This window comes from Cynocephalus volans, chromosome 5, assembly GCF_027409185.1.
Source record: "Cynocephalus volans isolate mCynVol1 chromosome 5, mCynVol1.pri, whole genome shotgun sequence".
Lineage (NCBI taxonomy): Eukaryota > Metazoa > Chordata > Mammalia > Dermoptera > Cynocephalidae > Cynocephalus > Cynocephalus volans.
This window is the reverse complement of record NC_084464.1, coordinates 32,421,194-32,445,073: the sequence shown is the minus strand read 5'-3', so window position 1 is coordinate 32,445,073 and position 23,880 is coordinate 32,421,194. Positions and strand designations below refer to the sequence as shown.

Sequence of the window (23,880 nt, the reverse complement as noted above, 5' to 3'; positions counted from 1 at the left end):
GCTGACTTTAACTCAGTCTCTTGGGGTCTGTAAGCATCGAGCATGTGCTTAAGAGTCAACAGTGGCTGGCTTAATCAGTTGGTGCTAATGAGGTGGAGGTTGAAGATTTGGTTGTTCTGTAGGACTGTTAGCTCTGCTATGTTATAAGGCAGGGGTCCCAAGTTACAGCCCAAGGGCCATATCTGTCCCACTGCTGGTGTTCATACAGTTATATGGGACATGACAGACACTTACTCATTTAGGTATTGTCTGTGGCTGCTTTTGCACCACAAGATAAGAGTTGAGTAGTTGCAGCAGAAACCGTAGGCCTGCAAAGCCTGAAATATTTATTCTGGTTCTTTACAGAAAAAGTTTGTCAACCTGTATTCTGAGGCCCTGAGCACAGGGTTGGTGTTCATCTCTTACTATTTAATAATACAGAAACTCTATCATACTAGCAGATAAATAGCTGCTACCTTGACTCCAGTGAGTATTCCCTGTATGGCCCCTGCCCCCACGATCCCCTTGACCTCCAGCTACTAGAAGGGTAATACATGGGACAGCAAAAAAATTTCTCCATGTGAACTGTAGAAATTTTGTCTATCACCATGGCATTAACTTGGTGTGCCGCCCCTCTCCTGACCTGGTGAAGACTATGGATGTATTAGTGAAAATTCTATGTGCTGTGGAGATTAGTTCAGGAGCAACTTTGTATGAGTCTTGAGGAATAAACACCAAAACAGAGTCTTCCTGGTGACGCGTGTATTTTCCACCTGACCTTCCTAGGAATTTGGTTCTGTTCCCTGCAGGCAGCCTGAGTCAGGGAGAACCTGAGTTCCCCTCTCAGGTTGAATTGCATCTCAGTGAGTGAGTTGTTGGAGATCAGGCAATGAAACGAAGGGCTTCCAGCTCATAGCTCAAGCCTCTGAAATTTGTGAGCTGCGCAATGAACTGTCCCTCCACGAAAAGGCACAAGAAGGCAAAACGGGGTTGTTTTGGGACACAGGGACTGTTGCATTGAACACTTCATGACCGTAGTTTGCTTTCAGACTGGTTTTTCCTGCCTCAGTTTTTCTTACCCTCAGGCCTCTGGGGTTTTACCTGTTTCTCTTCCAGCTGTGTGTCCTCTCCCCAACTTGGTGGCGCACAATTTCTCGATTTTTCTGAAACAAGTTTACAAACTTTATTTCATTTTTTAATGATAATGTATTGCTAGTAAAATATGGAAAATATGGGAGCAATAAAAATAACAAAATAGCCAGGAAGTTATAGCATTAAAAGTAATATTTTTGTTTGTGTTTTTTTTTTGTCAGCTGGCTATTACGTGCATCCGAACCCTTGACCTTGGTATTACAAGGCCTTGCTCTAATCCACTGAGCTAACTGGCCAGCCCAAGTAATATTTAAATGGGGGTTATAGCTTCCCATAGTGATTAATCAACAAATTTCATTTTTTTGGTTGTACCCCAGAGCCCCATCATACTTAGAAGGGTTCTTGGCACTTCATAGATGTTCCATAAATGAATGAATTAAATAGTCTAACATTTATCAGTCCTTTTTTCAATGTTTCTAGTGTTAACCTAAAGGAAATATGTTAGAGAAAAATAACTTCAAATACGTTGAATTCATTCGGGAGTAAAAATAGGATTATAATCTGGAATGCATACATACCATGGCAAGTCATGAATGCGTTTGGTGAGGGAAGGTAAGAAAAGGCTGTTATTGGCAAAAAGAGAGAGAGGTTCATGTAAGGTTCTTGGAAACAGAGTTCTTTGGTTTCGGAGGCTAAGTCTGATTTGTTGTCAGTTCATTGGTTGAGATGCTGCTACTGGGCAGTTTCTTCTCTGAGCATCCTATCTAAATCTCCGCAGTTCTAAAGAATGTCTGATGATGAACTTGGTCACGGAAACATGTGCATACATGCAAAGCAGGAGTTGCATGAAGGACATGAAAAACCTGAAAAAATTTCTGACAGGTTTTTAGAAGATCCTTGGAAACAGTTCTTGTCTCAGACAAGCAAGCATGAACCTTCTTCATTGTGCCTTTCCTGGCTCTGTTTTGTCTGGATCTGACAGAAAGTGATTTCATCAGCTTCCACATCAGGAGGCTCATACTTATTATTAAACAGCTCCTCCAGCCTTATTTGGTTGGGGTATTAAACAAAAAACTTTGACTTCAGCACAAAATACATTATTACCTGTTTCTCATCTATATCATTTTCTCTTTTTATGTCTGGAAGTGCACATTCATTCATCCATTCATTTCTGCAAAAATTTTTAAGTCCCCAATATGCTAGGCACAATGTCAGGTGCCAGAAACACCGTGCACGCTAGGTAGGAGGAAAGGTACTTATTCCAGGCAGAAGGAAAGGTTCTGCAAGAGCACAGAAATGTGAGACAGGTGCCTGTGGAGGTCCCAGAAGGCCATCTCCCTTCTCCTTACCACCCCCATCCCTGTGTCACCAGGTTCTATCAGTTCGGCAACCTGGCTGTCACTAGAATCCATCTGGTGCCATTCATGCCTACTGCCACCACCCTGGACCAATGCGAATCTGCCACATTTGCCTAACTGGCCATCCTCTCCTCCACCCTGCTCCTTCTCTAGTCCATGCTCTTCATACTCATCACAACGAGGTTCTAAGATACAAAGCAGATAACATTTTGGACCTCCAAACTCTCTGCCTCATCTCCTGCCATCTCCTGCCATCTCCTTCTCCTGTTGTGCATTGCAGGAAAGTTTAGGGTCCACATACAAGCTAGGTCTGTTCATGCCTCTGTACCTGTGCCTTGCTCGTTCCCCTGGTCAGAAAGCCCTTTCCCTTCCTTCTCAACCTGTACAACTGTTCACTTTTTAAAACCCAGCTCAAAGATCACTTCTGTACAAAGTTTCCCTGATTGCCACCCCCTCTTTCCACCTGTCCCTTCTATCCTCACAATCATGCATTTTGGGCCAAGGCCTCTCACCTGGCTTTCACTGGCTGGTGCCACCATTGCCTATCAGTCATACTCACTTTGTCCCTGTTGCATGGGGTGTTTGTAGCTGGTGGCCATGGCACTTACTTCCCTCATCAGTGGTGTTGTACGCTTAGCTAGTGTCATATGTGTTTATTCCCAAACTTGTTTATTCCGGTTGTACTTATGTATTAGTGTCAGGATTCTCCAGAGAAACAGAAACAATAGGAGATAGAACTAGATCTAGATATATAAGAGGGGATTTATTATGGGAATTGGCTCATGCAATTCTGGAGGCCAAAAAGACTCATAATCTGCTGTCTGCATGCTGTAGAATCGGGAAAGCAAGAGGTGTAATTTAGCCTGCATCTGAAGGCCTGAGAACCAGAGGAGCCAATGATGTAACTCCCAATCTGAGGCCGAAGCCCTGATAACCTGGTTGCAGGGGTCGTGGGGGTTGCTGGTGTGATCCCAGAGTCTGAAGTCCCAAGAAACTGGAGCTCTGATGTGTAAGGGCAGGAGAAGATGCATGTTTCAGCTTAAGAAGAGACAGTCAACCCTTTCCCTGCCTTTTTGTTCTATTTGGGCCCTCAACTGATTGAATGATGCCCACCCACATTGATGAGGACAGATTTTCTTTACTCAAGATATTGATGCAAATGCTTATCTCGTCCAGAAACACCTCACAAATACAGCTTTTACCAGCTACCTGGGCATCTCTTAGCACAGTCTAGTTGACACATAATATTAACCATCATGACATATATAAGCTGGTTATATATGGATGTGAAAGGAGAGATAGAGGTTTCTCTAAAACTAAGTTGGGTCCTTTGGGAAGCTACCATAACAAATTCAATATATTAAAAATAATTGCTGTTGAATTAAATATGGGTGAGAATGCTGAAAGGATTGGGGGTGCATTACTCCATTTCTGTTGCTTATAACAATTACCTGAAACTGGGTAACTTGCAAAGAAACAGTATTTGTTGCTTATAGTTTCAGAGATTGGGAAGTTCAAAGTTCAGAGAACACATCTGGTATGAGCCTTGTTCTTGGAGGTGACTCTACACAGAGTGTCGTATGGCAGATGGCTTGAGCTGGGTGGGGAGTGGGGGCGGGCAGGGGGAGGTGCCAGGCTCTTTTTAACAATCAGCTCTTGTGGGAACTAACAGAGTGAGAACTCACTCACTACCCTCCACACCCAGGAAAGGCATTAATCTGTTCATGAAGGATCTGCCTCCATGATCCAGATATCTCCCAACACTGCCACATTGGAGATCAGATTTCAACATGGGTTTTGGAGGGGTCAACACATCCAAGCTATATCAGAGCATATTATAAATATTAAGTATTCTTCACTCATATTGCTTTGTAAGCATCTATACTTTCTTTTACTTTCTCAGTCTGTGCTAGAGGAAATGACCCTGGAGGTGGTGGATGGGATTTATATAAGACAGATACCATCATTCAGTAGATCCACACTCCAAGGAAAGACTGTGATCTTGCATCAAAGTCTCCTTTGTTTATAACTCAGAAGACACTGACTGGGAACCCTGTACATGCCAGGCAGGGTTACAAGAGACAGGAGTGAGCAAAGACTGCAGAATGAATGTGTCAAATTTATATACAAAGTTAACATGTGAACATATTATGTGTACTGAGTTAAATAGTGTCCTCCCAAAATTCATACCCAGAGTCTGAGAATATGTCCTTATTTGAAAATAGGGTCTTTGCAGATATACTTAGTTAAGATGAGATCATACTGGATTAGGGTGGGCCCTAGATCCAATATGACTATTGTCCTAATGAGAAGGCCATGAGAGACAGACACATGGACACACTTAGAGGAAAGACAGCCATGTGCACATGGAGGCAGAAATCGGAGTGATGTAGCTACGAGCCAAGGAACAAGGATTGCCGTCAGCCCCCAGATGGAACAGATTTCTCCTCAGAGCCTCCAGAGGGAACCACCCCTGCTGACATCTTGATTTTGGTCTTCTGGCCTCTGCAACTATGAGAGAAAAACTTTCTTTTGTTGTAAGGCACCCAGCTTGTGGTGATTTGTTATGACAGCCTCAGGAAATGCACACACATTATTTTATGATTACATTCCTTTTGATGTAGTAACAACTGTCCCCTGTTCTTGGTCGTGTGGGACAAGAGTGCCTCTACTGTCCACACCCCTGGCTGATCTTGTCACATCTCCCCCTCCATTTGTTTTATTAAAACCATAAACTCTTGAATAATTTTTACATCATTTTTAGTGTAATCAGAATTGTGGAAAGTTATCAAAAGGAAAAAATAAAGGGCCTTTTTGGAAAACAGTCATGTGCTTGTGAAATGTGGTGGATTTGGGGTTTCATAGTGAGGATGGAAATCAGTTCCTGTCAACTTCACTTTCAGCAGCACAGTCATGACAAATTTCCTCAAGTGATGTTTATTCCCTGGTATTTTTGGGGGGGTCTCCTCATATTAAGAAATCTGTGATGTTGTACAAAAAACTACAGAATGTTTGAACTAGAAACGGCACAGTTGTAGGGAACGAATAGAAAGACAGTATGAAAATGGAAGGGCGATTTAGTTCTGTAATTGCTGAATGTTCACCTTATCTAGTTCTTGCAGGACACATTGTTGTTGTTTTAATAGATCATTGTTAAGCAACACTGTCTTTCCCTACCACCATAAATGCACAGTGCCTCAATGATGGAAATCCATCGTTTTGGATCATGTCAGTCAACATAAATGGAGCAGTACCTACCAACCTGAAATTGACAAGATTTTTTTTTTTTTTTTTTGACAAGATGTTTTAAATCACACGTTGTCGGAGTAGTTCTTGAGCGGTGTTTGTTCTCATGACAAGCATGGAAATAACCACAAGTTCTCTTTCAGCATGAAATTGATTTAACCCTTACTATTTATTTTAGTTGAAATATGTTGCTTAGAATTTTTTCAAGAGATAAAGTCGTTTTTCTAAGTTGAACCTGGTGTTTTAAAGTAGCCCGATATGGTGGTTGTTCTCTTTTGAGCATGTGTGCAAATCTAAGTGCTTAGCACACTTTATTACACCTTCAGAGTAAGAGCACAGATAGGAACTGATTGGGATTGGATAAGAATACTGTTTGTGTCTAAAAAGATATATATAATATGCATATGTTTTTAATTTTGAAGAACACACAAACTTGTGCTTTATTTCATCTTCAAGCCTGGGACTTGCAATTTTATTCATCATTCTAAAAGTAATCAAGTTTCCATGGGCTGGATTGGTGTTAATGGTAAGGTAACATACCAGATACACTTTTATTAGTGCTGCTAATACAATTTATATCAGTACATGTAGTGGCGAATGTCCATAATGTTTTCTCTGTGAATGTGGGCTGTTAAAGGCACTAGAACATTTACTGTTCTCCCAGGGGGGAATCTTGTAACAAAGCTGGAACTTGATTCCTTTTAGGTTTGTGATAATGAACTGATTCTTTTTTTTTGCTCACAGAAGGGTACAAATCGAGTTTTCTTCTGAGTGCAGCAGCAGCAATAACTCCTACTCCCTTTCTCCAGGCTAGGCCAGATTCAGACAGATAATTGCTCTCCCAGTTTTGGCAATTCGAGTAGCTCATGGTTTTGGAAACATTATGAAATGAGAACTCTTATACACTGCTAGTGGGAGTATAAATTGGTGTAACCTTCTGGAAGACAATTTTGCCATAAATTTCAAGCAAGAATTTTTTAAAAGTTCTTATCCCATAATGGGATAAATTCCTAGGAATTCAATTCCTGTAAGGAAATCAAATTTATTCCTAAGGATATTCAACTGTTGTCAATAACAGTGGAAAAACTGGAGACATCCTAAATGATCTAAAAAAAGGTGAATGGTTAAATTATGGTATTAATATGCCTCCTGAAAATGATGTTTTCAAAAAATATAAAAACCACAAAACAAATACATGTATCAAGATTCCTTTTTTTTTTTTTTTTTGTGACTGCCTAGTACAGGGATCCAAACCCTTGACCTTGGTGTTATAACTCTGCTCAAACCAACTGAGCGAACTGGCCAGCCCTCCATTTTTTAAAAAATGTAAGCATGGGGCCGAGCCCGTGGCACACTCAGTAGAGTGCGGCGCTGGGAGCGAGGTGACGCTCCCGCCGCGGGTTCGGATCCTATATAGGAATGACTGGTGCACTCACTGGCTGAATGCCCGTCACGAAAAAAAAAAGACAAAAAAAAAAAAAAAAAAAAATTGTAAGCATGTGTAGAAAAAGAGTGGAAGGAAATAATAAAAATGTTAAGGCGGTATGTCTAGGGGAACCTTTACTGGTGATTCTAATATTCATTTTACTCTCTTATGTTACTATAATAATAAGGAAAACCCCCAGAATGTTATTTACATGTATTTGAATGTTATTTCATATATACATATAAAAAGATTGTGGTGAACTGCAGCCAACATGATTTGACTAGCCATTAGTGTTCCCTGTTATCTTATTGGTGAATAATAGAAATACTGCTTGCCTGTACCCCTTGCTAATGGCAGAGATCATTTGCCCTGTCATTCCTTGGACAATGTTTTCTTTGTGTTTTATGATATCCTGGTCACCCATCTGACCAGCTCGGGATGTTTGAATAATTGGTTTCTATTATATGAAAAAAGGATATTTGCAAAGAGATTCCAAGATTTGTTTATTTCATGTTTCTCCTTCAGACTGCTGCCAACTTTTCAATAATTAGCACAGTCACTTGGAATTTAATTTGGAGGACCCAAGTTGTATCAAGTATATTTGGTGGGTTCCTGTTAAAATGGAGAATTGGTGATTTTGTTGTTGAGTGCCAAAGTATAGAAGTTAAATCTTTGAAAAGATTAATGGAAAGAGTAAAACTCGTTCTACTCTGATTGACCACTGGATGGTTCTGTACAGAAACCAGTGAACTCAAATGGGTTCAGAGGAGTTCTCTCTGCCTTCAGTTGCAGCCCAAGGAAGCCTGAAAGAACTACACTGGTAGAACTACATACTTCCTTTGCTGTGACTCCTGAGGTCCCTTTTGTGTTTTCCCGGCATGCTGGCGTATTTGATAGGAATTTGGGAGCATTCCACTAAAGCTGTAATATCATCCTCCTCCTCTGCAGTTGTTTGGGGAGTAGGGGGTACAAGAAGGGCAGAAACAGTAGGAATGTGAGGACTTAAGTCCTGGCATTTAGTCACCACCATAAATGCTAGCATGTCAGCTGTAGCTTGATGCTGGCAGCCAGAGGTGTGACTGGCTGGCTCTTTCAACACTTACAACGGAGGCTGTGTTATCTCGTTCCATCCCAGGTGTACTGGGACATCAGAACTTAACCACTTTAGGTCCAGAGATTAAGGCAAGATAGGTAGGTTTATTGAAATGTTGCTCAAAACTGAGATTTTCCTTAATGTTTTAGAGACAGGTTATTTTTGATTGGGAGGTGATATGGGGAGTGGAAATGGATGAATGGGTATCCCTTCTGGCGAATCCCCCAGTCTGTATCAGAGGGCATTGATTGTGTGTGTGTTGGGGATTGGGGGTTGGCATTGCTATGTCTTTCTTTTTACTCCAAATACTTCTCCATCTGCCTATTTTCCCTTATTTCATTTTCCCCATTATATCTCATTATTCAAATTAGACTAATAATCTTAGGTTCAAGAAAGAAAATATGAGTTTTTTTAAATTATAAAAAAAATTTATACAGCAAAAGGAAAATGGCACAACCTCAACCATGCTGGACTCAAACCTTGAATACAGATGGGTCAGATGGTTCCTGTGGATCTAAGTACAGGGCCTACGATTGATAAATGTGTACAAGTCTGAGGACAGGGGGTGGAAAATCTGAGTACAGCTCAAATTCTAAGGCCTCATTGTCCTGAGAAAGTTCTTTGGCTGTGTCAAGGATCCATTTATTAATCTCCTTTTTTTGTTTTACCTGTGCTTGTAGTATGTGCTTGTGTATACTAAATTTTGCATTTTTGCAAAAAAGGGACGTGAATTCCAATTGTAAACCAACACATGTGTTTAGTATCGTTTTATGTTTTGACTGAAGTACAACATGGATAATATTTAAGTTTTATCTAAAGTCAATAGCTCTAATGATTTGATTCCCAAGTCTCAGTAACTTGTGCAATCTAAAATTTTGCATCTGATCTAGCCATAAGTTTAAATAAATTCATCAATTAAAACGTTCAGAGAGGACTTGCTCTGAGCGGGACAGTATGGTGCTCTTCCTTACACCTGAAGAAAAGTAAGTTTGTAAGAGAATTCTGAACTCCTTTCCCTTTTAGTGGACACATTCTAGTTCCAGTCCGTGACTTTTTGCTCTGCTTTTTCACAAGTTAGTGGTACATTGTGTTTTGTAAACCCACAATTATGTGTGTGAGTTGTTTATTTTTATTCAAATTCTTATAGACTTCTTTAGATATTTAAAACAGAAGCAATATATTGTTGAAAGTATAATCTAGATGATGTGTAATAATATTTGATCCATAGCTTTTTTTTTTCCCCAAAAAGGACATCTTTTTTAAGGAACGACAACAATATGTTTTTTACATAGATCCAATGGTACAGATTTCATACTGAATAATTAGTGGTTATTGGCAATGCTGTAGCTATTCAGTATTATGTATTGCATTAGTCTTGGTCCTCTGAGAAGCAGATGCCAAGATGGCAACAGACGTTTAAGATATTTGTTGGGTGAAATGCCCGTCTGGGAAAATGGGGAGGGAAATCTATGAGCCATCAGATTAAAATGCAGGTGTGACCCCTGAGAAGGAGAGAGGGAGGGAAGGAGGAAAGGACTTGGACTGCAGTGCAAGTTCTGAGGAAGTTTTAGCAGGTTTGGGAGAGAGGCGTGGTTTGTGGGGAGGGGCCTGCCCAGGGATCCCTGGTGCACTCAGTCATTGGCTGGGAGCAGCATGAGGGAGGCGTGGCCTCAGCATGAACACGTGGGTGGAATCACAGCCCAGCATAATCTGAGAGGGCCTTCTCATGGTCGTGTGTAGGTGGATATTAGACTGCTCAATGTGCTGAATGTGTGCCTAATCATGGAATACATTAAATCTAACCCAAGATAGAGGAATAGAGGAAAACAAATGTTATATTTCTACAGAGACAAAAAGTTATGTTAATTCCATGACCCGTTTTATCTCTGTACTGATATATCTATTTTTAGGCCCTAAGATGAAGTTATAAATTAAATAGAATGTAGGGACTTGGTTTACAAATAGCATGGTCACCAGAGAGTGTGCCTTAAATTAAAAAAAATTATGTACTGGGCTTTGTTTAAGGAAGGCTGGTTCCTCACACAAAGGTGAGGAAAGGTTTTGAGTATTCTAGGAAAAAAAAAGACAAAAAGGCTTTGGAAAGAAAACTATTGTGTTTTGAAGATAAGGTTTGGAAACTATCTTGAACATAATGCTTAGAGTGAAACTTTCTGAAGAAAAATAGTTCTGTTATGCATTCTGGATCAGAGGCCTTGTTGTTACAAGGGTGAGCTACAAAGTTATATTGATCTATAAGACCAAGTTGGTCTTATAGAAAGCTTTGCTGTAGCCATTTTTACTGGGATCAGAACCTCAGTGTTCTGGAAGAGCATTATTTTTTGATATAAAAGAGCATGGTCTAAATTGGTGTCATTTCTGAGCATGTCTTGCTACACTAGAGTGACTGACTTGGTGGCTGCCTTGTTTGCCACACTTATTCTCTCCAGTTCTGGCAAAGCACAGATTCCCTTTCCCTTTTGAGCAATCAGGCTCACTTCCTCTTCTCTTAGCCTCTTGCACAACATTAGGAATCTTGTTTCAAATGATGGCCGATGGCCGCTGTGCTTTTGCAAATGAGATATAAGGTTGGGCATAGATGTTAAGATCAAAGTGTATTTGTTGGCACTTTCTTTAAAATAGTTTATCTTATTAGTGTATATTTGTAGTTTAAAATATTACATGCTTGTTATTTTAATGAGGTGGAAAGTGGGAATTAGGATGAGAAGAATTAGACAAGAAAGTAGACTCACAGAGAACAGATGACTGGCGTTGATGCATGTTCGGACTTGGCCTAAAGATGGTTTGTGTCTGGTCCCAACCTCTCGCACAGCTGGGCCTGGCCCGAGTGCAGGGCACAGGGGCCCTGTGGCATCCCAGCATGATCCCTGGGATGCTGTCATAGGATGTGGACCAAAACCTCAGCCTTCTCTATAAATGAGCCACAAATCCATAGGGGTAAGAGACAGCAAATTCAGCAAGAAACCACAAGAACAGAAATCTGAAAACAAGACTAGACTAAGAAGGTTTGAAGGAGAGTATGATTATCAGAGCAGTTGGGTTTTATCTTGTCAGGTCATGTTGGGCAATGGTATGGCCTGAGTGTTTGTGTCCCCCCAAATTCTATGTTGAAATCCTAACAGTAGAGGTGATGGTATTAGGAGGTGGGGCCTTTGGGGGTGATTAGGTCATGAGGGTGGAGAACTTATGAATGGGATTAGTGCCCTTATAAAAGAGACCCCAGAGAGCGCCTTTGCCCCTTCCACCAAGTGTGGTTACTAAAGTACAGCCGTCTTAGAAGTGGGCCCTCAACCAGGCACCGAATCTGCAAGCACTTTGATCTGAGAATTCCCAGCCTCCTGAACTGTGAGAAACAAATTTCTATTGTGTGTAAGCCAGGCAGTTTATGGTATTTTGTTATAGCAGCCTGAATGCATTAAGACAAGCAAGAATAGAGTTATGAAAGGTACTTAGGACTAAGTAAGTCTACTAAGGTAGACTACTGGAAAAACAGGTGCCACTTTAAAAAATTACAGCTTTATTGAGATATAATTCACGTACCATACAATTCATCCATTAAAGTGTACAATTTAATGGTTTTTAGCATACTCACAGAGTGAATTCACAAGGTGCACCCGTCGCCACAGTTAATTCTGCATTTCATCACCCGAGTGGAACTCATGTGCATTAGTCATCATTCTCATTTCTTCCCCATTCCCTCAGCCTTGGGCAACCAGCATCTACTTTCTTTTTTTGTGGATTTGCCTACTCTAGACATTTTATGTAAATGGAATCATACAGGTTGTGCTGTTTTGTGTCTGGCTTCTTTCACTTAGCATGATGTTTTCAAGGTCCATCCTTGTTGTGGTATGTGTCAGTACTTCATCCCTTTTTATTGTTGAATGATATTCTATTATATGGACATACCACATTTATTTCTTCATTCATCAGTTGATAGACATTTGGATTATTTCCTTCTGGGCTCTTATCAATAATTCAATAATGTTGCTATAAACATGTTTTTGTGCAGACATTTTTATTTCTCATGGGTATATACCTAGTTGTGGAATTGCTGGCTCAATATTTAACCTTTGATAACTCTATGTTTAACCTTTTGAGAAACTCTGGACTTTTTTTCAAAGATAAATGATCTTTTAAAATTATTATTTTATCATTACACAATGTAAACATTTTTTGTGACCCTTTACCAATTTCACCCTAACTCTCCTTCCCTGTCCCCTTTTCCCACCTCTGGTGACCTCAGTTCTGTTCTCTCCTTTTGAAGGTTTAAGGAATTATTGTGATTGCTGTATTTTTCTTTCTTTTTTTTTTTTTTGGTTTATTTATTTTTTTCAGCTGCCATGTATGAGTGAGGACATGCAGTATTTCTCTTTATGTCTCTGGCTTATTTCACTTAATATAATTTTCTCTAAGTTCATCCATGTTGCTGTGAATGGCAGAATTTCAATTCTTTTTATGGCTGAGTAGTATTCCATTGTGTATATAAACCACATTTTCCTTATCCAGTCATCCATCAGTGGACATTTAGGTTGGTTTGCTTCCAGCTCTTGGCTATTGTAAATAGAGCTGCAATAAACATGGGAGTGCAGGTATCTCTGCAGCATGATGATTTCCATTCCTTTGGGTGTATACCCAGCAGTGGGATTACTAGATCATATGGTAGTTCTATCTGTAGTTGTTTGAGTAACTTCCATACTGTTTTCCACAATGCTGCACTAATTTACAGCCCCACCAACAGTGTATGAGGGTTCCTCTTTTCCCACATCCTTCCCATCATTTGTTCTTCTGTCTTTTTGATAATGGCCAGTCGAACTGATGTGAGATGATTCCTCAGTGTGGTTTTCATTTGACTATCCATGATGCTTCGTGATATTGAGCATTTTTTTCATGTGTCTGTTGGCTATTTGTATATTATCTTTTGATAAATGCCTATTTGGCTCCTTTGCCCATTCTTTAATCAGGTTACTTTTTTTTTCCCATTGTTAAATTGTTGAGTTCTTGAATATTCTCTATATTAATCCCTTGTCAGATGCATAGTGCGTGAATATTTTCTCCCATTCTGTAGGTTGTCTTTTTGCTCTATTAACTGTTTATCTTGCTGTGCAGAAGCTTTTTAGTTCAATATAATCCCATTTGTTTATTTTTTCTTTTGTTGCCTGTATTTTTGGGATCTTATTCACAAAGTCTTTGCCCAGATGTACTTCCTGAAGTGTTTCCCATGTGTTTTCTTTTGTGGCTTTATAGTTTCGGGTCTTATATATATATCTCTTTAATACATTTTCAGTTGATTTTGGTATATGGCAAGAGGTATTGGTCTAATTTCATTCTTCTACATCTGGATGTCCAGTTTTCCCAGCACTGCTTATTGGAGAGACAGTCCTTTCCCAAATGTATGCTCCTGCTGACCTTGTCAAATATCAGTTGGCTGTAAGTATGTGGGTTGGTTTCTGAGTTCTCTGCTCTGCTCCATTGGTCCAAATGTCTTTTTATGCCAGTACCATGCTGCTTTGGTTACTATAGCTTTGTAGTATAAATTGAAGTCAGGTAGTATAAGGCATCTGGCTTTATTTATTTATTTTTGCTCCGGACTTTGGCTGTTCAGAGTCTTTTGTTGTTCCACTGAATGTTAAGATTGTTTTTTCTATTTCTGCAAAGAACGTCATTGGTATTTTGGCATGGATTGCACCGAGTCTGCAGATTGCTTTGAGTAATATGGACATTTTCACAATGTTAATTCTCCCAATCCAAGAGCATGGAATGTCTTTCCATCTTTTTGTGTCCTCTTTGATTTTTTGAGCTGTGATATGTAGTTCTCAGTGTAGAGATCTTTCACCTCCTTTGTTAAATTGATTCCTAGGTATTTTATTTTTTATTTTTGGTGACTATTGCAAATGAAGTTACTTTCTTGATTTCTTTTTCTGTTAGTTCATTTTTGGAGTATGAAAACTCTACTGATTTTTGTGTGTTGGGTTGTATCCTGCAACTTTACTGAAATCTCTAAGAGTTTTTTGGTAGAGTCTTTAGGTTTTTCTATTTATAGGATCATGTCATCTGCAAACAGGGAGAGTTTGACTTCACCTTTTCCAATCTGGATGCCCCTTATTTCTTTCTCTTGCCTGATTGCTCTGGCAAGTACTTCCAATACTATGTTAAATAGAAGTGGTGAGAGTGGGCGTCCTTGTCTTGTTCCCATTCTGGATGATATTGGTGGTGGGTGTGTTGTACGTGGCTTTTATTGTGTTGAGATACTTTCCTTTTGTACCTAATTTTCTGAGAATCTTTATCATGAAGTGATGTTGAATTTTATGAAATGCGTCTTCTGCATCTGTTGAGATAATTGTACAGTTTTTCTCCTGATTTTGTCCTAGATGTGGTGTATCACAGTTATTGACTTGCATTTGTTGAACCAAACTTGCATCTGTGGGATAAATCCCCCTTAATCATGGTGCATTTTTTTTTTGATGTGTTGCTATATTGTGATTGCTAATGTTTTGTTGAGTATTTTCTTGTCTATGTTCATCAGAGATGTTGGTCTTTAGTTTTCTTTTTTTGTTGTTATATCTTTAGTTTTGGTATCAGGGTGGTGCTGGCCTTGTAGAATGAGTTTGGGAGAATGGCTTCTGTTTCAATTTTTTGGAATAATTTGAAGAGAATTGGTATTAATTTCTCTTTAAAGGTTTGGTAGAATTCAGCAGTAAAGCCATCTGGTCCTGGGCTTTTCTTTGTTGGGAGACTGTTGATTACTGCTTCAATCTCATTGCTTGTTATTGGTCTGTTCAGGTTTTCTATGTCTTCTTGGCTCAGTCTTGGTAGTTTGTATGTATCCAGTAATTTATCCATTTCTTCCAAGTTTTCTAATTTGTTGGCCTGTTGTTGTTTACAATAGTCTCTAGTGATTCCTTTTATTTTTGTGGTATTGATTATAATGTCTCCTTTTTCATTTCTGATTTTTGTTATTTGGGTCTTCTCTCTTCTTTTTTTATTCAGCTTAGGTAATAGCTTGTCTATTTTGTTTATCTTCTCAAAAAACCAACTTTTTGTTTCATTGATCTTTTGTATCATTTTTAGGGGGTCTCTATTTCATTTAGTTCTGCTGTGATCTTAGTTATTTCTTTCCATGTACTAATTTTGGGATTGGATTGTTCTTGTATTCCTAGTTCTTTGAGGTGTAGCATTAGGTTGTTTATTTGAAATCTTTCTATTCGTTTGATGTAAGAGTTTATTGCAATAAACTTTCCTCTTAGGACTGCTTTTGTGGTATCCACAGATTTTGGTATGACGTGTCTTTATTTTCATTAGTTTCAAAATTTTTTTTGATTTCTTGTTTAATTTCTTCTTGGACCCATAGGTCATTCAGGAGCCTGTTGTTTAATTTCTGTCTATTTGTATAGTTTCCAGAGTTTCACTTGCTGTTGATTTCTAGTTTTAATCTGTTGTGGTCCAAAAAGATACTTGAAATGATTTCAGTTTTTAAAAATTTGTTGAGACTTGATTTGTGACCTAACATATGGTCTATCCTGGAGAACGTTCCATGTGCTGATGAGAAAAATGTATATTCTGTAGTTGTTGGATGAAATGTTCTATAGATATCTGCCAAGTACAGTTGGTCTAAAGGATAGTTTAAATCTTGTGTTTATCTGTTGGTTTGTTGCCTAGATGATCTGTATAGTGCTGAGAGAGGGGTGTTCAGGTCTCATACTATTTTCATATTGGGGTCTATTTTTTTCTTTTGGCTTAATAGTTTTAGCTTTATATATCTGAATGCTCTGGTGTTGGGTACATATACATTTATGATTGTTATGTCTTGTTTTTGGACAGATCCCTTTATCATTATATAATGGCCTTCTTTGTCTCTTTTTATGATTTTTGGCTTAAAGTCTATTTCATCCAATCTAAGAATAGCTAACCCTGCTCATTTTTGTTTTCCATTTGTGTGGCATATCTTTTTCCATCCCTTTGCTATTAGTCTGTGTGTCTTTGCAGGTGAGGTGAGTCTCTCAAAGACAGCATGTAGTTGGGTGTATTTTTTTAATCCAATCAATCTGTCTTTCGAGTGAGGAGTTTAATCCATTTACATTTAGGGTTGTTATTGAAGGTATTGTCCTGCTCCTGGCATTTTACTGATCTTTGTTTGGATGTTTTAAATATCTTTTGTTCCTTTCTTCCCCTTTTATTGCTTGTCTTTGATGTTTGTTGGTTTTTTGAGGTGGTAAGATTTAGTTTCTTTTTCTTTCTTGCTGCTGGACTATTTGTAAAGCAACTGCACCATTTAATATTCCCACCAGCCATATATGAGGGTTCCAATTTCATTACCTCCTCGACAACACTTGTTATTGTCTGTCTTTTTAAATTCTAGCCATCCTAGTGCTTGTGAAGTGGTATCTCATAGTGGTTTTGATTTGCATTTCTCTGATGGCTAATTACTGTTGAGCATGTTTTCATATGCTTATTGTCCATTCCCATATCTTTTTTAGAGAAATATCCATTCAGATCCTTTGGCTATTTTAAAATTGGGTTATTTATCTTTTTATTTTTGAGTTATAAGAGTTTTTGAAAAAAGTGTTCCAGTGTAAGTTCCTTATCTAATATATAATTTGCAAATATTTCTTGCCTTCTGTGAAATGTCTTTTTACTTTCTTGGTGGTGTGTGTCCTTTGAAGCACAAAAGTTTCAAATTTCATGATATCTATTTAGTGTTTTTTTCTTTCATTGCATGTGCTTCTGGTATTATACCTGAGAAACTAGTGTCTAGTCTAAGGCCACAAAGATTTATGCCTATATTTTCTTCTAAGAGTTTTGTAGTTTTAGCTCTTACATTTAGGTCTTTGATCCATTTTGAATTAATTTTTGTATTCTTTTCATCTGGATATTTACTTGTCTCATCACCATTTGTTAAAGAGACTATTTTTTCCCTCAGTGAATTGTCTTGGCATTCTTGTTGCCACTTTGTAGGGAAGTTTTTATTTGATGACTTTTTAAAAATTAATATTGGTGTTATTTTTTGTCAGTAAATTGATTGTGTATAGGCAGTTGTATTTTACAAATATATCTTTTACTGTGTTAGCTTGTAAGAATTGCCTTTAGTAGAATAATGCATATTAGAGCATACTTGGATGAAGAAGCCAGTATACATATCTATCCAGGCAGAATGAGGGCACTAGGTTAGGGATCTCCCAAACCAGTGCTTCTAACACTTTGTTCGAATTCCCTGGTGATCCTATTAAAATGCAGATTCTCATTTTCTAGGTCTGGGATGGAGTCTGAGAATCTGCCTTTTTAACAAGCTCCAGCTGATGATCATGGTGTTGGTCCTGGGGCCACACCAAGTAACAGCACCAGAGAGACTGCCTAGTGTGATCTTGTTATTTAGTGTTGTTAGATCTCCTTTTAAAAAGTGATTTGAAAGGGAAGTAAAAATGGCTTATTTTGAACTCAGTGCTTTTGCATTTTATTTAATAAACTTTAGGGTGAAAAACCACCATACAGAGAAATAAAATACATGTTTCTTCTCGTGACATTTTTTTTTTTACCAATCTTGATTATTTTCTATTCTCCTTCTAGGCCTCTAATGATCGTCACTCAGAAGATTACAACCCTGGCATTCCAAGTACACGATGGTGAGACAAACGACCCTTCTTTTGGTCCTGAGAGTGAGCCTGACATTCAGAGCTCTTCTTTTTATACTACATTCACAGTCCAAAGTTTAGACAAGTGCTGGCAGGTCTTGCTTTATCTTGTTCAAAATTTCCAGGCCTCTTTAATCATAGCCTTTTGCTTTCCCAGCTATTATTCACTGTTTTCCTACTGAATCTCTAGTCTAAATATGCAGAAATATTTGCACTGAGAACTGTGAGTTTTCTGTTTATCTTTACAGTGTTGTAAATTTAAGTTAATTTGTGATACTCTGCCCTTCATTTCCAAATCTGTTCAGAAGAAATGGCCTCCTTTTTGCTTGGTTTATTCTCTGAGAAGCTCACAAGGTAATAAAAGATTAAATAGCATTGGCTGGTTAATCATTTTTTAATACTAGGTTTTTCTTTTTTTTTTTTGGCTTGGAAAATTATCTAATGGGGTTAGCCTGACCCTAAAAAAAGCTGAGAGAAAGAAGGATCTTCTGTTTGTGTAAAACTGAGCATTTTCTTCGCTCAGGCTCTTCCCCAAAATGCTGGAAAGTATGATTTACACTGTTAATACTGGCCTCCAGGGAAGGGAAGGAGATTATTTCAGCCAGGTAGAAGATTTCAATATGGGTTTAAGAGATGCCAGGTGCAATTAGTAAAAGTATATTCTGTAGATTTGAACCGCTCTGGCAAATACTTTTTGACTGTTGAAATTTCTTTGTTAACAGGTTGAGAAAATTTAGCTCCAACAGCTAGTTTTCTTGTTTTTCCTTAAAGCTTGGGAACTGATTTAATTTCATTTGACCCAGTGTATTCCTAGTTCATACTTGGTGATTTAGTCATTCTGTAGAGAACTGGGTAATTTTATACCAAGGATGGAGTCTTTCTAAGGTGACCAGCCAGCCCGGTTTGCCCAGTACTGAGAGGTTTCCAGGGATGTGAAACTTTCAGTGCCAGAATCAGAAAATCCCAGGCAAATTGGGGTGAGTTGGTTACCCTATTTGTACCAGAAACTCCACTAGATAATGGTTATAGACTAACGAGCAATGTAAACCAATAGCTAAAATCAATTTAATTTCTGGGATTGCCAGAGATTTACTATTTGATGAGATCATAGAAAAAAATGAATGAGATAATGAGATTTGTAACACTGCTTCATGTTTTGTTTTGTTTTTTTAGATACAGACTTTTTGCCTAAATTTACTTTTTTAAGCATTCTCACTTTACCATATTTTTTTGGAACATCCCCTACATGCAGCAAAATGTTCATTTTCCTTTTTCTTTTTTCTTGTGTGTGGGAGAAACAAATAAATTCCAGAAACCCCCCACCTTCTCTTGTTGAAAGCAGGTTTTTGAATTGCTTTCATGGTTGGTGACCATAATCAGTCCTGGCTGAATGTCCAGTTTTAGAGTTGACATATTATAAGATAACACGTCAGTATCTTTGACTCTAAGTTAACGTATGCATTTTATAGGAAGCACACGTATGATTTGTTTGGGAGTTTTTCTGCTCGGGCTGAGTGTTAAAAGAAGAAAATTCTCCTGATAATTCCTTTGTGCTTTCCCTGCATTCAGAGTTACATTTCCTCTGTTATTTGGAAGAGGAAAGTCCCTTCTTTTCTTCTCCATTATATCTCACACCCATACGCTCAGCTTGTATCAGGTGTCTGCACCCAGTATGATCAGGAAGGTATGTAAACTGCAGCAGCTCACGAAAGGAAAGCTTATTTCTTTGATGTAGCAATGGATACATATACAAAGTGGTAAGAAACCACCACGTGGAAGAGATGGGGAAGGTTCTCTGGGGCCCATGTCCTAATATGTGAATTAAGTAGGAGCAACCTCTGAACTCTCCCTTCTTCAATGAACCTACTGAGACTTTCCTTCTCACACCTACTTATGGGTAGCCTTTGATCCAGGCCATTTTTTAAAAATGGAAAACAGGGACTCTAGGATTTATGAAGCAGAAATAAATTACCTTTTTCAAATAAGTTTGATAAGACTCTTTTAGGATTAGTTATCTCCTTCACTTCAAACATCTTATTTCTAAATTTTTTTCTTTTTCGTAGGATTAGGTCGAAGACCTGAAGACCTCTCTGCTGAGCAGCGTCGACTTGCTGTGAAGTAAGTTAATTGTGTATTTTTGAGCCCTTTGCATATCAGTGTCTAGAGATCTTCCTCAGTTTTTATATCTGCATGTTAATTCCGTTATATGGATGTATTATCATTTATTTAATGAGTCTGCTATTGATGGACACTTGAGTTGTCTACCAGTCTTTAGCTTTTACAAATGGTAAGTGATGAATAACCTTGAACATAAGTGTACTTATTTATTTATTTATGTATGTATTTTAAATTTTGCAATCCATACATGGTTTTTTTTATTATCATCATTTTTTCCCCCGGGTGGCTGGCAGGTATATATGGGGATCCGAACTCTTGACTTTGACATTATTAGCACCTTGCTCTCCCAAGTAAGCCACCAGCCAGCCCCAACATAGGTTATTTTAAATGTGTTTGGGTATGGTTGTAGGATAGATTTCCAGAAGTGGGATCGCTAGGTCAAAGAGTAAATGGCTGTAATTTTGTTGGTTCTGCAAAATTCCTCCTTCACTGGGGTTGTTATGTCTACGCCAGAATTATTTTCATTGGGCATGTGTCTGAGGCGTGTTCAAGAAATGGTTAACTATCAGTGCACATCAGCGTGATTAAATGCCAGCATGAAAAATGATAGGATGTAGGTCAAGAAAGACGAATGTGGGCTGAGATGAATATAGGAGGAAGACTGAAGGTGGGCTCTGGCTAGCGTTGATGTTGAGTAGAAGGGGGGTGTGTGTTGGAAAGGAAAGGAGGCTAAGGTAGGAGGAGAAAAGCATCTGAGACTGAAAATGGCATGTTGTAGGAGCACACTGGGGAGTGTGGTGCAGCCATGGGAGTGGGGGGCTCCTGCTGAAGAGTGTTAGGAGATTACTGGGATAATTAAGGAGGGTCTCAGGTGGTAGAGGAGACTTCATTCCTTTGTTAAGGGACTAAGAAGCAATGGAGAACTATTGTAATATTCTAATGAATCAAGTTCTCTGCTAAGCATTATGGAGGTATAAAGGAGATGTTATTTTAAAAAGTTCGTGGAAAAATAGAATGGAAAGGTAATACAAATCTTTCCATGAACTTTTTGAAGACCCTTTCGTGTAGGGCATAATTCCAGTGACTGGTAAGGAACCTTTCCCTGCAATTCTATTCTGCTAGAAGAATAGGCCTCCTCATGTGCCATTAAAGCACTACCCAGAACTGTGCTTGCTCTATAGATTTTTTTCCTGCCACTACCCTGGACTGTTGTCCAGGACCTCATGCCTGGATGCCAAGGCAGACAAAAGACTGTTACAGCGGTGGTTTTGTGCGGCCTCTTCAAGTGGAAACTGGTTCCACCCATCGTTTGTTTTGTATTTATTTTGGCAATTGCGAGGGAGTTTTCCCATGTCAAAGCATCTCAGTCAGCTAACATTAGGTCAGGTTCCCACCCTGCCTTATGTTTATTACCTTCAGTGCTGCGGACAGTGAAGGATGCTGAGAAAAGAGTGCTTTCCAGTCTCAGAGTTGCTTTTGCCCTAACCCCACCCTGAGTGTTTACAGCTGTGGTCAGCCAATAGGGGGCGCCACGGAGCTCCGCACCTTCCCTGAGCCTCACACCTCAGTAGCTTTTCCTTTCAACAAGATTTCTCTCCTAGGTGGATTTTATGGAAACAGAACAAGGAAAGGTCATGTCATGTATAATAATCTACAAAGATAACACCTGTGTTTATCATTTGCTTATTTGCAAATTTGGGAGAAAAATCAAAGACTGGAGCCTTTTCAACTTTTTTACTTTGTTTATTTTCACAGAATGAAACCCTCCTTTTTGGAATACTTAAGCTACCTTCTCAATTTCATGAGTGTCATAGCTGGCCCTTGTAACAATTTCAAAGACTACATAGCCTTCATCGAGGGGAGACATACACACATGAAGTTGCTGGAAGTGAATTGGAAGCAAAAAGGTTTCCACGGCTTGCCAGAACCTTCTCCCACTGTAAGTTTTTAGTGCCAAGTGTTTACCCAGAGGTCCAGAGAGTAGGGTTTTGCTGCCAGGGCTGACTTTCACTAATAATTGTTCTAATTAGAAAACCAAACAGTTTACCAGAAAGCTTGGCCAATAGCTTTTTTGTCCCATTTGTTTAAAATACCAGTATTGGTATTTATTTGCATGAGTCCTTTGTGTTGGGGCAATGGGTGTTTATTTAACAGAGAAGCTCATTGGCCTGGGATAGTAATGCCATCAATCTATTAGTTAATCAGCCAGTGTATAGTGCATGCAGTGTGCCCGGCACTGTGTAAGTTAACATATTCAAATGCTATGGTGTTTTGCTTTTATGAATTAGAATTCAAATACAGCCAAAAGATAATATGTCATAAAAGGTGGTGGGGGATGGGGACCAGAATTAATGTGTTTTTTATTACAGACTCCACTTATTGCAAGGGAAACTGGTTTTACATGGGCATACCTGAAACTTGGTTTTATTGACTTTGAGAGAGTGTAAGATGGCTTTTTGAAAGAATATTTTAATTTTGATCTGAATTTTATCAATCTAAAATGAGTTAACATTAGGATAAGTTTTTGAACCTTACAAGTATGCTAAATGTATTCAGATCAAATATCCTGTATGTCAGTGAAATCTGTAGTTAGTTGAAGGAATGATGAAAATTGGAAAAGGGAGGAAATGAGGATAATTTGAGTTAAGTATTTAATAAATGCGAAAGTTTAGATAAAAATATGAGTTACGTATTTGAAAATTTAAGTGATTTACTAATCAAGTGTGAATTTTGAGATAGTTTTCACATAGTTGAGTTCCCAGCACTTTATGGTCGGTCTGGTGAACCAGCTCCCTCTGCTTTATTGAAACAATCTGGGAGTGAAGTCACCATGGCTGTGTGGCATCAAAGTAACCACATGTGTTTCCAGGCAGTATCTGTCACTGTCGTGCTTTTGTGTTTCATGTGCTTTTATTTAGAAAGTAATTTTACCAGAGAGTCTTACCGTCACTCTCCAAGGAGACTCTTGCATTTTTGTGCACAGGGAAGGTGAAGTGTGAAGTTGTGTTTTGGCTAAAGACACAGTGATGGGTGGGGACCCGCGACGGGGGCCTCTTCAGTGTGTCGTCATTGAGGCCAAGTGTGGTGAGCACTTAACTGGGAGCCAGGCACTGTTCACAGTGCCTTGGAAATATCCATTTATTTAGTCCCGCAGGTGACTCAAGCCCATTTCCTGGGCTCTGCTGGCTACAAAAGTGGAAGGCAAATAGTTATTTCTTTCTGATGGAAAATTGCCACCCTGTAATGTTATTCCTTTCTGTTATGTTTTGGATAATAAAACCACCTACCTTCTATTGTTAGACTCTACTGATAGAAGTTTCTTCCGTTCTGGATACATTCAACCTTCAAGTGTCAAAGGTCTATTCTGCCTCTAAATACAACGCCCAGTCCCCATCATCAGGTCTGTGTCATGAGGAAGAATGCCCATAGCCACTCCTTCTAGGGAATAATGCCACAGCAGCCGTTGGAGCCATGTCATTCTTAACATGCCCTCGCTGAAACTCTTTTCCTCATACCAGTCTTCTGAATGGTTACACTGATTTTTTCTCCATTTTCAGGGAGCTGTGATACACAAATTGTGCATTACCTTGGTGTCTCTTCTTTTGTTTTTGACACTCACGAAGACCTTCCCTGTCACTTGCCTTGCTGATGACTGGTTTGTCCATAAAGCGAACTTTCTGACTCGACTGTGCTACTTGTATGTTGTCATGCAAGCCTCAAAGCCCAAGTATTACTTTGCCTGGACATTAGGTAAGTTGGATGGAGTGGTCCTAAGTGAAAGAGGGAAAATAGCCCTCCTCAGATAGCTTAGCCAGAACAACATTTTGGGTCACCTAAACAAACAAAGTCTCATACATAATAGGAAGCAGTTGAGCCAGAGTCATTTTTCACCTTCCAACATAGCGATCCTCTCTTCCACCTTCC

At 38.9% G+C, this 23,880-nt stretch overlaps 1 protein-coding gene across 1 annotated transcript in view; it reads left to right on the top strand.

The window, feature by feature from the left end:
• MBOAT1 (membrane bound O-acyltransferase domain containing 1) overlaps window positions 1-23,880 on the top strand; it is a 104,453-nt gene that overhangs the window by 61,779 nt on the left and 18,794 nt on the right. The window contains exons 5-8 of the mRNA XM_063097055.1: window positions 17,774-17,829; window positions 19,902-19,956; window positions 21,712-21,895; window positions 23,514-23,706. Coding sequence (XP_062953125.1) covers window positions 17,774-17,829; window positions 19,902-19,956; window positions 21,712-21,895; window positions 23,514-23,706 — 488 coding nt within the window. The remainder of the gene's footprint in view (window positions 1-17,773; window positions 17,830-19,901; window positions 19,957-21,711; window positions 21,896-23,513; window positions 23,707-23,880) is intronic.